Source organism: Zonotrichia albicollis, chromosome 9 (genome assembly GCF_047830755.1).
Source record: "Zonotrichia albicollis isolate bZonAlb1 chromosome 9, bZonAlb1.hap1, whole genome shotgun sequence".
In the NCBI taxonomy this organism is placed as follows: domain Eukaryota; kingdom Metazoa; phylum Chordata; class Aves; order Passeriformes; family Passerellidae; genus Zonotrichia; species Zonotrichia albicollis.
The window spans coordinates 40,566,195-40,581,065 of record NC_133827.1 but is presented as its reverse complement, the minus strand read 5'-3'; the positions used below and the strand labels follow the sequence as shown (position 1 = coordinate 40,581,065).

General features: G+C 42.6%; 1 protein-coding gene across 1 annotated transcript; it reads right to left on the bottom strand.

The window, feature by feature from the left end:
* Nucleotides 1–9,627: 9,627 nt before the first annotated feature.
* On the bottom strand, nt 9,628–14,617 carry ARL14 (ARF like GTPase 14). Its single transcript, XM_074547509.1, has one exon. It carries the CDS (start codon nt 13,767–13,769, stop codon nt 13,188–13,190), a length of 582 nt encoding a protein of 193 aa, XP_074403610.1. The 5' UTR covers nt 13,770–14,617; the 3' UTR covers nt 9,628–13,187.
* Nucleotides 14,618–14,871: the final 254 nt, after the last annotated feature.

The following is a 14,871-nucleotide window of genomic DNA, read 5'->3' as shown; positions in this document are numbered from 1 at the left end:
CGGCGGCACGGGCGCTCCCCGCGCCTGCGCTGCTGTCGGGAAGGGACTAAAGTTAATATTTTAATCCTTCCCCCAACTGCACTTTCCCTTTGCTCCCCTCGTGGAGCCGACAGTTAACAGTTTAATCCTTCCGCTCGCTACGCTTGGCGTTCACTCCCCTCACGGAGCCGAGAGTTGACCCCTGAATCGCTCTCCCCACTACACCTTACATTCAGTCCCCTCACAGAGCCCGAAGTTAATAGTTTAATCCTTCTCCTCAATAAAGTTTGCATTTGCCTCTATCATGGAGTCAAAAATTAAGTTTAATCCTTCCCCTCATTGCACTTTGCATTTATTTGCATCATGGAGCCGAAAATTACACCTAAATCTTTTCCCTCCCTACACTTTGCATTCTCTAATGCAAAGAGTAATCCCCCTTCCTCCCAGTCTTCCAGAATTCTAGCAAAAAATCCCCACCAAAAACTACTACAGAAACTTTTAATTTTTTTTAATGAAATAAGATAAACAGTATTGAAAGCAATAGAGAGATACACTTGCAGAGCAGAGGGGACAGTAATTTTGTTCCTACTTCTGAAATTTTACCTGGAAAATAATGCCCTTTGTGCCATTACTAAAATAATTCTCTAGGGTATGCATATAAACAAACAAACAAACAAACAAATATACACATACTGCCCTGATCCTGCCTGTAGTCTCTACTCATTTTTAATGATTGGAAATTAACTCTGTGAGTCTTTATTGTTGATAGAGCTCATTATACTTTTCCATGATACTTGTTGAGAAAAGTCAAAGTTGTGACAGGAGATGCTTTTCCCAAGCGTGAAAATGAAGTCACCAAGTCCCTCAGAGACTGAGGAAAGAGAACTTGGTTTAGCTCCTGCGGAAAACACAATAATTTTTCAGACTATGTGTGTTTTATCTCTGGACATTACCCGGAGAATGAGGCTTGGCTCTAGATAGTTCTCCAAAAAAACCCCAAAAGTGGCAGAGGCTGAGTCAGCGCAGCCCCATCTGCTGCATAAACGCAGCAGCGATGTCACAGCAATATGAGGAAGGTAAATTAGTCAGGGCTAATTAGCGCTGGTGGTATTTCATACAGGCATGGCTTGGCTCACAGTGTGTAAAGCATTTTCTCCAAACTGGGTGTGGGACAGCAGCCCTTTCACATCCCAGTCTGGATGGACAAAAATGACAATTTATAGATACAGCTATTTACTTTTTGAAATGTGATGCAGATTCTCTCTGTAGTAATGTTGTAGAGGACTACATAGAGATAAAATTGTTTTGAAAATTAGTGTGTTTGGTTAGTGCTCAGTTTCATTTATGGGCTGAGTGAGTTAGGAATGTTCAGCCCAGAGAAGAGAAGTCTCTGGGTGATCTTAGAGCCCCTTCCAGAGCCTAAAGGGGCTCCAGGAGAGCTGGAGAGGGACTTTGGACAAGGGATGGAGGGACAGCACACAAGGAATGGTTTTGAGCTGGAAGGGCATAGGTTTAGATTAGATATTAGGCAGAAATTCTCTGATGAATAATGAAATTGGACTGTGGTACTGCATGTTCCATTCCATGTGCTCAGAACTAGTCAGAACATGATGGTAAAAAATACCCACTGTGTCAGACCCAGCCTGGAATTTTATGAAAGGAAAGAAAAGCCTTTTATTCCGTCAGTGCCCTTCTCATCAGCACCTTTGCCATGTCTTTGTTACCCCAGCCATGCTCATCCCACCAGCTGGGGAGGATGGAGTGGGAGAGGCAGCACATCCTGGCCTATAAAGCTTATTCGCTTATATTAGTATTTACTAATATTTATTATTAAAAATATGTAAAATATTAAAAACTTATTTACTTATATTAGTATTTACTAATATTAGCAAAATATTTAAAATATATAAAATTTATATGAGCATTTATTAATATTTATTAGTAAAATATGTAAATATAAAAATTATTTACTTATATTTGTATTTACTAATATTTTTAGCCAAAATATGTAAAATATATAAAAATTATATGAGCATTTACTAATATTTATTAGTAAAATATGTAAATATGAAAATTATTTACTTATATTTGTATTTACTAATATTTTTAGTAAAAATATGTAAAATATATAAAATTTATATGAGCATTTACTAATATTTATTAGTAAAATATGTAAATATGAAAATATTTACTTATATTTGTATTTACTAATATTTTTAGTAAAATATTTAAAATATATAAAATTTATATGAGCATTTACTAATATTTATTAGTAAAATATGTGAATATAAATATATTTACTTATATTTGTATTTACTAATATTTATTAGTAAAAATATGTAACATATATAAAACTTATTTACTTATATTAGTATTTACTAATATTAGCAAAATATTTAAAATATATAAAATTTATATGAGCATTTACTAATATTTATTAGTAAAATATGTGAATATAAAAATATTTACTTATATTTGTATTTACTAATTTTTTTTGTAAAAATATGTAAAATACATAAAATTTATTTACTAACACCCCGTTTCCTTTCTGTGTAACTCCATATAACAATATCCAAAACATGCTTTGCTCTTGCTGAGTTATGAAGGAAGACAATCCTTTGGTGGCCTTTTGATCTGGTATCATCCAAAGAATAATTTATATTGTGATTTCATTGTAGACATAATCAGAGATGAATCAAGTGCATTTTATGTAGCTGTAATCTAATTAAGCTGCTTGGCTCTCAGAGGAACAATTACATTATTTCTCTTTGATTTTACCTCAGGTTTGATTTTACCACAGTGCAGAAACCCTCAGAAAAGCAATTTTGAAGGATAGACCAGTTCCCCTCTGAATCCTCAATCCTGTGTCCCTGGGGTGTCTTGAAAAAAAAAAACAAAGAAATAATTGGATATTTTGATTCTGAATGATTTTTTTTACTAAATTTGGGGGTTTTTTTACAGTTTTTTTACTGTGGGTGCCTACAACATAATAAATTATGCATAAAACACAAATTCTCATGATATAGTGCTGTTCAGACTTCATGTGATGCTACAGAACAAAGTTCTGTTTCTTTGTTATTTTTTGCCTATTTTTTTAGCTTGGAAAACAATAATGCAAATGTAAAGGCGGGAATTAGGCTCTGCTCACCTTCCTATCCTTCGAGCAACAGATAGATTTGTTTTACAAAGAGTTTACATTTTGTTTACAATTCACAACTTGTGAATTTTGCACCTCATTGTGCAGTTAGAAAATGTTCAATTCTCAGCTTATCTTAAACACTTCTTTGGAGTAATAATGTGAATTTATCTGAATGCTTTTACTAATGTATTACTATAAATATATATAAAATGGATGGAATTTATTTCCTAGATGTACACTTGGCTGAAAGGAGCTCCTGCAAATGGCTTTCCATGGCCCTATCTAGTTCCTTTAAGGAAAAAAAATGTTATGTAAAGCTGCAAAGATTTGTGTTGCGCACAGAAAAACACCCATTAATCCCGGGCTTTATCCAAATGGAATAGCTGGTATTAGCAAAGAAGCAGCCCACTGCTGCGAGGATATTTTATAATAACCTTTCAGCTGCTGTGCTCTGACAGGTTTGAAGGGGATTTCTGATGGGAGCTGGCCAAAGTGCTTTGGATGAGAGGAGCAACCAAAGATTTGGCCCACGGACACTTGGGCAGCTCTGCTGTCTCCAGGCTGGGCTCACACTCACTCAGGGTTTGCCCCAGGATTTTAGGGCTTTCCCTGAGCCGGAACACATAGTGTCTTCGGCTAGGACCTTTGTGCAATCGTCCCACACCCCCGGATGCAGGATATCCGTGGGGCTTTCTATAGCCCCAAGCTTAACCAGTCTCAGCAATGCGAGAGATAAATCCTTAATTTTACATTCTATCCCAAAATGCGCATGCATATCTGATACGACCTTTGCAATGGATTCCATGTTCCTTGCTGGTCCGGGGCGTCCCCCTCGCTGTAGTCGGACCCGCCGCTGCAGCCGCTGCTTCCCGTCCAGGCGAATTCCCGTTCCCCGGGCGCTGATCGGCTTCCCGGGTTTCGGCACCAGGTGTTGCCTTCTGATACAAGGCGGGCGGCCTGGTTTTGGGAAACAGCACGGCGACCCCCTTCCCCAGGGTCGCTCAGGCCTAAGAAACACACGGACACCAATATGGTGGAGGATCAAAGGCCTTTATTCTCTCTTCTCATGGGGTTTTATAGCCTAGGGGGCTTCTACGTCAGGTGGTTCCTGCTTCCCGTCCAGGCAAATCCCGTTCCCCGGGCGCTGATCGGCTTCCCGGGTCTCGGCACCAGATGTTGCCTTCTGATACAAGGCAGGCGGCCTGGTTTCAGGAAGCAGCACGGCGACCCCCTTCCCCAGGGTCGCTGGGGCCTAAGAAACACGCGGACACCAATGTGGTGGAGGATCAAAGGCCTTTATTCTCTCTTCCCGTGGGGTTTTATAGCCTAGGGGGCTTCTACGTCAGGTGGTTCCTGCTTCCCGTCCAGGCGAATCCCAGTTCCCCGGGCGCTGATCGGCTTCCCGGGTATCGGCACCAGATGTTGCCTTCTGATACAAGGCAGGCGGCCTGGTTTCGGGAGACAGCACGGTGACCCCCTTCCCCAGGGTCACTCCGGCCTAAGAAACACGCGGACACCAATATGGTGGAGGATCAAAGGCCTTTATTCTCTCTCCTCGTGGGGTTTTATAGTCTAGGGGGCTTCTATGTCAGGTGGGGGTCTGTCTTTACCATCTATGGTTAGTAGGGATGGAAAAGTTACCTGGGCAAGTGGAAAATTACCGGAATCCGGTTCAGGGGGCTGCATTCCTATGTTAATTTTCTTATCTAAGGGGGCAGGGGCCCTGTCTTCCCGTAACATCACGAGATCTTCTGAACGCCAGGCCCTACCTGCTACACTCCCTGGTGGAGGAACATTTTTATTGCAAAGCTGTAGAGCTCCCGTGTGTGGTTTCCTCGGATTGTTCATTTGGAACCACTGGTTACGCTGTATTCTGCTTTTTTTTTTTTCTACTTAGAAAAAAAGAAGTATTTCCGCTTCGAGAAAAATACTCTTCAGCCAGGGTGGTGCTTAAAAACTCACTTTTAAAAATCAGCTTCTTGAAGTGATGGACTGCACAGGCTTGGAAAGGAAAATCAGCTTGACAGGATTCAATGCCTTTCCCTTTCTAACCCTTCCCTGAAATCCTGGAGCTGCTCTGGCCCCTCTCAGACCTTAGGGCAGCCAAGGGCCTGCTATGGCGTGGTTGCTACAATTCAGCCCACAAATGTTCCATTTTCCATGTGCTAAATCACAGCTTTTGCAGACTAATTTGTAGGTCATGGCGTGACCATTGGCAAAAATGTCCCTTGGTACCAGAGCTGGAGTAGATCCCAAAAATCCATCAGCTGCAAGCGGCCCAAGAAGAAGAGGAATCAATCCTCAATCAGCAGAGTGTGGAGCTGCACTTCCCTGCTGGTGTCCAGCTGCTTTGCCTTTCCAGCACAATTTCCTATTAGAGGAAAAGGAAAAAATTCATTTCAGATAAAAAGTGAAGGAATTGCTATGAAATGAGCCAAGTCAGGGTGCCCTGGAAGATCCAGGGATGTGGTTTTTCCATGTTAAAAAAAATCCTTGTAGCGCTGCTGATGGTGGGACAGGGACCAAAAAATGCTTCTGTCTCTGGTTTGGGGTGAGTTCAATAATATTTCTTAAAGGAAAGGAAAATTTCTGATTTGCTGGCAGGTCTGGGAGCTCAAATATTCTGGATCCTGTTCCACTTGACTGCAGGAAGGGAATTTGCTTTTCCATCCTTAATTCCTCAGGTTTCCAGAAGAAAGTCTGATCATTGGGCCTATATTTGAAAAATCAATCTACAGAAATGCTCAGATAATTAAATGGTGGGAGGTGTTAGGTGATGTGGTTCACGTTGCACACAGAAACACTGATAGGATCATGAAAACAGAGACATTTGGGGATAATTTCAGGTTTAAACTCTTATTTCTGGCTGTTAACACTTCCAGGGAGCAGAGCTCAGCTCATAAAACAGCACCAAACCCAAGATGCAACCAAAATGTAAATGTCCAGCTGCAGATTGCTATTGTGAGTGTTGTGTCTCAGGCTCATTTGGAAAGAAACTCGAATACATGGCTGAATAAAGAATTTTGAAAGGCTCAGGGCTTGGTATTGAGCGGAGAAATGAAAATACTCCAAGTTTGCATCTCTCTTTGTTCGGCTGTAATGGAGAAAATGAGAGCTCCGAGCAGCAGCACTAACGAGGCCCATTCTCCCCAGGCTCAGGACTGAGATTTCCTTGATTTTCTGAGGGCTGATAAATGGTAATATTTCTGTTCAGCTTTTCTTTTGAGGGGGAAGAATGGGCACATCATTTTCCTGAATTACACAGCATTTCAGCAGCTTCAGGAATCTGTGCCTCAGTCAGATCTCTGAGATCAACCCTTCCTTTGAGTGCTCATTATTCCTCTTTATATTCAAATTTCACTCCAGTTGTGAACTGGTAACCAGGGCTCTTCCAAATCACAACCAGCATGGAAAAAAAATGGGAATTCCCATTTGGGAATCTGCTTGTTTGGGCATCACTCATTGTTAGGAATTTTCAGTGCCACAAAGTGAAACTTCATCTGAATGCATGATGAAAACAAATGTGGGCTTTACCTAGAGAGCAGCAACACATTTATATTTATATTTATATTTATTTATATTTATATTTATATTTATATTTATATTTATATTTATATTTATATTTATATGCTTATGTTTATGTTTATGTATATTTATATGTTTATGTATATGTATATTTATCTATATCTATCTCTATATTCATATTCATATTTCTATTTATATTTGTATTTATATTTATATCTATATTCATATTTATAACTATATCTATATCTATATATCTATATCTATCTATTAGGTTTAATATATTCACATGTCTATATTTATATATTTATTTGTATTTTTATATATAGGCGTGTACATAATTATATAATTATATTATATATATATTTATATATAAATATATATAATTATATATTTAAATTTATTTAACAAATTGAAAAAAGTCTCTGAGAAAAAACCCACCAGTGCTGCAATGAGGCGGTTTTTGTTTAAAAAAAGCGATTTTTAGCTGTGTGGTTTAAGCCTCTCTCAGGGAGTTCTGGGGCTCCCCCGCTCTCCGTTTGAATTTGCAACCCGACAGTTTCGTTTTGACGAGCTGCAGGAAGCCTCACGCACCACAAGATGTCTCAGCGAGGAAACACATTTGATACAAGCATTTTTGAATAATATTTCTCAATTTTCAGGTGTTTTCCTCGGGTTTTCCTTCGTGCTTGACAGGAGCTTTTGAGCAGCTGACGAGGAACCCAAGCCTGTGAATTCACCTGTTAGCGTGGGCAATAAATGGGGATTTTAAATAATCAACGATCCAAATGACTCAGTGGAAAACCTTAAGTGTCAAAAAGAAAATGCTCAATGTAGGTGACAGCTGAGAAATTTTAAATTTTCCTGTGTAGGTTAAATGGAAGAGTTATGTAAAACTATAATAATTTCCACAGACGGTTCTTTGCGGAGTGTTTGCTCCAAAGTTGCGTTATCTTTATGGCCTGATATTGTTTTATCTGTGGAACTGCTGCCCTCAGCTTTGACCGTTCGGGAGAGCACCAGGAGGGATTGCACTCATGAAATGTTGATTTTAAACGAGCAGCAGCCTCAGCTTTGCACCAGAGTGCAAAGTTAACGCCTGGCAAGGAGTTTTTTTTTGCTTTCTATTTCTTTGTGCATCTACAACACTCAGTACTTTGGCCTGAGAATTTTCTCACTTTTCATTTCGCTTCCCTTTTTCATGATATTGCTGTCATTTATCTTCCTCCACCACCCCTCCAGATTAACTCCTTAAATTCTTCTTCTGTAATTCTTTCTTTTTTTTTTTTCACCTTTTCACAGAATTCAAGCTGTATAAATGCTGATGGGCACAAGAATTATATATATATGTAATAGAAATATATATTTCATATTATAATTTATAATATTATATATATAATATTATAAATTATAATATAATATAAATTTATAATATAAAAAATTTATAAATTTCTTACATAATATATATATAAGAAATATATATATAATATATATATTATATATATCACACAAGAATTGTGTGATATATAATATATATATATATTATATATAGACATTCTATCTATCATTCTATCACCTATAGACATTCTAGGTAAATTAAACCTTTATTATTAATCCTCAACAAAGGAAAATCCACGTGAATTCAATCCAAAATTATTCCCTTATTGTTAATACTCAGCAAAGAAAATTCATGTGAATTCAATCCAAAATTTTTCCCTTTTTATTGTCAATCCTCAACAAAGGAAAATCCACATGAATTCAATCCAAAAAGATTCCCTTTATTATTAATCCTCAACAAAGAAAACCCACATGAATTCAATCCAAAAAGATTCCCTTGTGCTGGGAAAGGCATCCAGCCCTGAGCCACCCCATGAGGAGCCAATTAATAAATGAATTTATCGCTGTTAATGAAGCTGTTTGCGGAATGCCTTCATGTTTTGTGTTACACCCAAATGATGCCAGGGATTTTCACACAGGCCCTGTAAGAAATAAAACTTCTGTGAATTCTTGAGGGAAGGTTGAGACACTCACATTCTTCAGTGATAAACGTGTGTGCTTTAGATAAAGCAACTGAAAATTATCGATCAAGGCACAGTTAGCCTTTAACTGCCGAGCAGAATTTCAGGGGAGATTGGCCTTTGTCTGGATCGATAAAATCCTTGCTGCTGCTCCCAACTATAATTGCTGAAACCAAACAATAGGCATGGCTCAGCTTTCACAGCTAGTTGGGTTATTAAACTCACAAAATTACTTATTTTTGCAGGTATTTTCCCAGAATCGGGGTAACGCAAGGCCTAGAAACTTCTCATTGGCCAGGCAAATAAAAAGCGTAAGACAAAGTAAAAACAAGTCAGCAAAAGGTTAAAACAAAAGTAAAAACCCAACAAAAAGTTGATCTTTGCACCAATGAAAGCAACTTGTAGGACTAAAAGGGAGCGGATGAATAAGCATGGGGAGAACAAGGAAATAATAAAAAAATATTCATCAAAAGCCACGGCTCATAAAGCATTGTCCGCAGGTTTGCATACATCGTGGGAAAGGAGAGCTTTGAGGAAGGAGCTGGCAGAAAACAATGAAATGGGGCTGTAAATGTCTGTAAACATCTGTAAATGTCTGTAAATGTCTGTAAATGTCTGTAAATGTCTGTAAATGTCTGTAGGTGACTCCAAGCAGAGGACAAACCCAAAAACCCAGGGGAAATCTGATAAGGAGACCGTGGAGCTGCGCTGCCCTTGGGACAGGGAGAAAGCTCTGCTGGGCACAGGGAGGGGACACGCAGGTGCCAGGGCTGAGGGTGCCAGCCCAGGTGCCACCAACACGCCAGGGATGAGCAGGAGCAGCACAGGAACACCGAGCACAGCTGTGGGATGGAATAGTGGAGAAACTGAAGCACCGGGAATGCTCAGGCTGCTAAAAATCCCCAGCCTTCAGAATGTGCCTGGGCGCGTTGCTGCCCATGAATTTTCCATTTGCAAATGGTCCCTGCGGTGTGGTGTGTGCTGAGGGCCCCCACCCTGCCGAATTTACATCCCAAATTACAGCCCGTCGGCTAATGCAGGCTGTGGGGTCTGAGAGATGGATGTCCAGACTCCAAACAGGATAGCTGAGCTCATTAAAGTGCAGGAAGGCTGATTGCAGAACTCAGCAGTGTCGGGTTATCTCGGCTGTTTGAGGGGCCTGGAAAGGCCCGGGGTGGCCTTGGGGCAGCCCGCGTATCGAAGGACGAGAAGAGGCTTCAGTTCTTCTTTCGGTTTTTATGTTTATTAATTGTTTATCTAAAAGATTTTCTTTCAGCCCGACAGAGCTCTGCTCAGCAGCCAGCCATGAGCACACTGTCTGCCCTCCGGACAGCCACCTATCTTTATACCCATTGTTACGTGTACAATATTTATCATTTTTCCCCAATACCATTTATTCTTATTACTCGGTGCACTCTCAGTAATAACCAATCCAAAAATGCCACCATGGCCAAAGATGATGGAGAGAGAAGAAGAAGAAGAAGGAGGACAGGACACGCCCCAATTCCTCCATCTTACTTCTCTAAACCCCCCTGTACATAAATCCTAAACCCTGTTTCTCACCCTCTAATTAACCAATCCCTTCACCATTCACCCCGGTGAAGCCCTCATCCTTGTCGTCTCCCGTGTAGGGTCAAAGTCCAGCCACCAGACACTTCTGGAACATTCCAGGACTCCCGAGCCCCCCAAGGTGGTCTCGGTGGCTCAGCACCTCAGGACTGAGATCCTGAGATCCGACACAGCAGGGCCCATTCACCTGGGGAAAAAACCTGTTCAGTGTGCACCCAGCTCTTCAGAGTGGTGCTGCCTCCTTTGCAGCACCCAGAACTTGTTTGACACAGGGAATTCTCTCCTTTGGTTCAGTTACTTGTCCAAAATAAGATGGACAGAGACTTTTTGAGTAACACCAGTTATCTGGAGAAACCTTGTCCTGTAGTCCTTAGACACTACACTTCTCCTGGATTCTAAATTATACGCCTAAAAATGGCATTTGGTCCCCATTTCACCCCACTGGACCCATGTTCAGTGAGCTCCATGAGTTATTCCTCAACTCAGAAACCTCAATGTGATTTCAAACCACAGGGATCTTATCAAGGAACGGCCAACAGGACAGGTCCCATCCCCTGGGGCTGCCAGCTTTAAATGCTGCCATCCCTGAGAGGGCACAGGGTCCTGCAGGCCCTGGCCTTCAGATCCTTCTCCTTTTGTGTCCCACCCATTCTGTCACATTGACTTTTCTGTCAGCACGAAGGATCAGGCACAGCAAACTCTTTAAGGAATAGGAGCAGACACTGAAGGATTTGAGCCCTTCAGCTACAGAACGCCAGAAGGCAGCAATTAAAAATGCAAAACAGCAGGGTGAGCTGATGAAAAAAATTCCCATATTTGAAGCAAAATAAACAGCTGACCCCAGCAAACATCTGACCCCCAACTCTTCAAGGATTTTCATCCCATGAAAAGTTTTCAGCTCCCAGACTTCAGCTCCACTGCCTCAGGGCTCTTCAGATTCTGATTTCTCACCATCTCAAAGCGTCCCAAACCCTTCAAAAATCCTAAACGTTTTGTAGTGAGTAATCTGTAAAAATTCTAAATAATAAAATAAGCCAAATTTATCCTGGAATAAATCATCCCCGTGCTGAGAGTTGGATTTCAGCACCATCAGAATTCCTGAAACACCAAGACAATTCTGCTCGTGGTGTCCAGCCAGGCAGTCCCAGCTCTGCAAGAGGGATGGAGCTGGAAGCTTTGGAACCTCTGGAAGTCCCTGGGTATTGATTTCACCACGGAACACGCGGTGGGATCAGATATCCAACAATTCCCAGGCTTCCCCTGGGAGCACACAGCACTCTGCAGTGCCAGGGAGGGTTTTGCTCCGGGTTTGGGGCAGTGCCCCCATCTCTGTCCCACGCTGAGGGTGCCCCGTGTGCCCGAATCTTCATTTAATTTAAATTTTTGCTGGGCCCCACAAAGCTGCCTCTGGATTGATGCCCCGTGTCAATGGAACGTTTATCTCCCTGAGAATCAGCTTTTGTGCCTCACAGCCCTGCCTTTAAAGGGTGGTCACTTTTCTCTGCCTCGCTGAGGTTTTAAATGAAACTTTCAGGCGTCTCATTCCTCCGAGAAGCTGCACCTCCAAGCCAGCCTGACTGAGATTTATTTTAAATCTTTAAAGTGATTCCCAAAGGTTGGGGTCTCCTTGGGCAGATGGAACAGGCCTGCCTTCACTTCTCTGGGAAACCAAGCTCTTCAAAAATGCAATTTTAAAATACTTGATATTCTGTGAAGGGAATGGAATTGAGTTTATTCCTTCCCTTTGAAGCATAATGTAAAACATTTCTTCAAGTTGATGTGAGTGTCATTTAGTGTAATTTGATAACCTGCAGAAGGGCCTGTGTGCCTGAGAGCTTATTCTCATTTTTAGCTGTGTGAGCTGGTCTATTTTACAACTTCATTTCTCCCTTCACCACTTGCTTCCTGGCTAATTTGAGACCTGGTGCACCCTCATTAAATCTCTCAGGAGTGTTTCTCCCTGAGGAAGTGCTGAGGCCGCAGAAGTAAATTCTGCTTTATAACAGACACGTGAGCAGATTAAGAGAATTCACCCTCTACACATGCAAACATTTATAAATGTATCTATATGAAATACCGCATTTTTAAACATTGAAGTTTTTTGCCTTGGAAAACCAACATTAATGCCTTTTAAAGATCTTTTTGGGGACAGAGGATGATATTTTCTATTGAGCCCAAATCACCAGAGCAGGCAATGAGAAATCCAGATATTTTCTCTGCTTTTAACAAGTCTCAGCATGACTGAGGCTTTAGCCCCTGGTAATTAATTAGTCTCAGTATTAATAACAGCTACTATTGGGAAACCTCCCCTTGTTTACTATTTCAGCAAACCCACCTGATGTTTTTTTGTCTTTGAATGACCCGTGCGTGAGACAACAGGGTATGTCTGGGTGATTTTATTGCTGCTTCACCCTTTTGTAACTTGACATTCCTGTCTGTTTGTTAGTAAGAATGAAATGTAAACTTCCTACTTCCCACCTACTTCCTTGGTGTAATCCTGAAACAAAAAATGGGAGCACAAGGGAACCCCTGCTGGATTTTCCAGAGGCCAGGGCTGGGAAATCACCACAGACCCAAGGGGATTCAGCTGCTGACCAAATGACTTGGCTGGTTTGACATCTTCAAAAAAATTGAATCGAATCTTCATTTGATTTAAGCCACTTAAACACTGCTCACCCATTTTATTTCCGTGTGCTCCACTGCCCTTTTTGTCATCATTCAATTTGAATAACCCCAAGTAAATAAAAAAATAATAATAAAATGCTACGAGGTCCTATCTCAGGTATGAGATATCCCATCAGGTACATCAAGTATCTGCAGGTACAACAGTAGAATTTCATTATTGTCAAGGTCCCTTATAAATATTTATATATAAAAAGTTCTTCAGCGTCCAGTACTTCCAGATTTAACCTGTCCAATACAGTGCGTTAAGAGTCACCAGAAGCGGATGGCAGAAATCCTTAAGAGGAGTTGAGTTCCTTCAGGGCCATGAAAGTCTCCTTGGACTTCTTGTAGTGCCTGGCGAACGCGGCCACCCTCTGGAGCGCCTCCGGCAGCCCCTGTCCCGTGAGGGCGCAGCACGGCTGCACGTACCAGCTCCTGTCGCTGCAGTGCTTCTTCATCTTCAGCTTCCTCGTGATCTCCTCGGCGTTCAGGGCTCCAGGCAGGTCCTGCTTGTTGGCCAGCACCACCACCGGGATGGTTTTTATGGATTCGTTCTTTAAAAGGAGCTCAAATTCCCTCCTGGACTCCTCCAGGCGCCGCTTGTCAGCGCTGTCCACCACGTACACCAGCCCGCCCGCGTCCTCCAGGAAATTGCCCCAGAGCTCCCTCATTTTCTTCTGCCCTCCAACATCCCAAAAGGTCAGCGTGAAATCCTTCCCTACTTCAATCATATCCACGTTGAAGCCAATCGTTGGCAGCGTTATAAAAGCATCCTTATACCTGAGCTTGTAGAGCAGCGTGGATTTCCCCGCCGAGTCCAGCCCCAGCATCGGGATGTTGGCCCCCTTCCTCGAGGGCTTGCCGTTCTGCAGGCCCATTTATCCCGGGAATTCTCAATCCCAGGGATATTCCCCTTCTTCCCTGGGCCACTTTGCGTCGCTGCCCGTCTCCCTGCTGAGCTGGGGCACAGGCAGGGAGGGAGAAGAGGCAGCTGCGAGCTGCGGAGCAGCCGGGGCTGTGCACACGCACACACGCTGCGTTTATCGGGGCGATAAGGGAGCCACGGGGCTTCGGGAGGCGCAGAGCTCCGTGCCAAGCCTGTGGGTGGGACTGGGATGAGTAACCACGGCCCCGCTGGCGCAGGCACAAAGGTTACAGGCTGCCAGCTGCTTTGAGCAGCCACGCTGCCAGCACCTGCACCCTGATCCGTGGATCCCCTGATCACAGCCACGTCCTGGCTCCCAGAGAATCCCCCTGAGCATCCGCAGCCAGCTGGGAGAAAAATGGGATTGATGCCTTAAGCTTTAGCTGGCATATTCTGATATTTTATATTCAGATTCTGTGCTGGTTTAGCGGGCAGTTCTGAGCTCCATGTTAAGTGTTGGTGAGCTCCCTTCACAAAGTAGGTGGGCAAAACAATTCCTGCTCCAGCTGGGCACCAAGGACAAATGACCCAAATCTCAGCCCAGGAGCACAAACCCCGTGGGCTGCAGAGAGAAAAACAAGCAGGGTGGGACTGCCTGGGCTAAAGCTGGAATGGGACAATGAACTGCAAGGTGCAAATGGAGCAGAACTGATCCCAGGGACAGAGCCCGGGAGCGCTCGTGCATTTTGGGGCCATTTTGGGTCATCTTGGGTGCAGCCCTGGCTGGGCTCTGGTGCTGCCCAAGGTGGATCCATGGAGGAGATGCTTTGGATAAATCCCTGCTTTATTCTGGGACTTTGCCCAGCCTGGGCAGCCTGCACAAGGCATCTAGATAAGAACACGAGCAGTGAGGAGGGGAGATTTAAGATTTAAGATTTGTCCATACTTAGCAAGCCACAAAATGAGCTGGTAGCTGATTTATCAGTGCATTCATCTCCCACAAACTGATCTTAGGTGGTCTCGAATGTGAGTTCCAGCCCATGGACTCAATGAAACCCGAAGAGAACTGCGGTAAAACGGGCTCTGCCCTCAGCAGCTGCCTCAGTGACTCCTCC

Excerpts from the sequence above, each read along its gene's own strand:
- ARL14 (XM_074547509.1), bottom strand. The coding sequence starts at position 13,769 with ATGGGCCTGCAGAACGGCAAGCCCTCGAGGAAGGGGGCCAACATCCCG.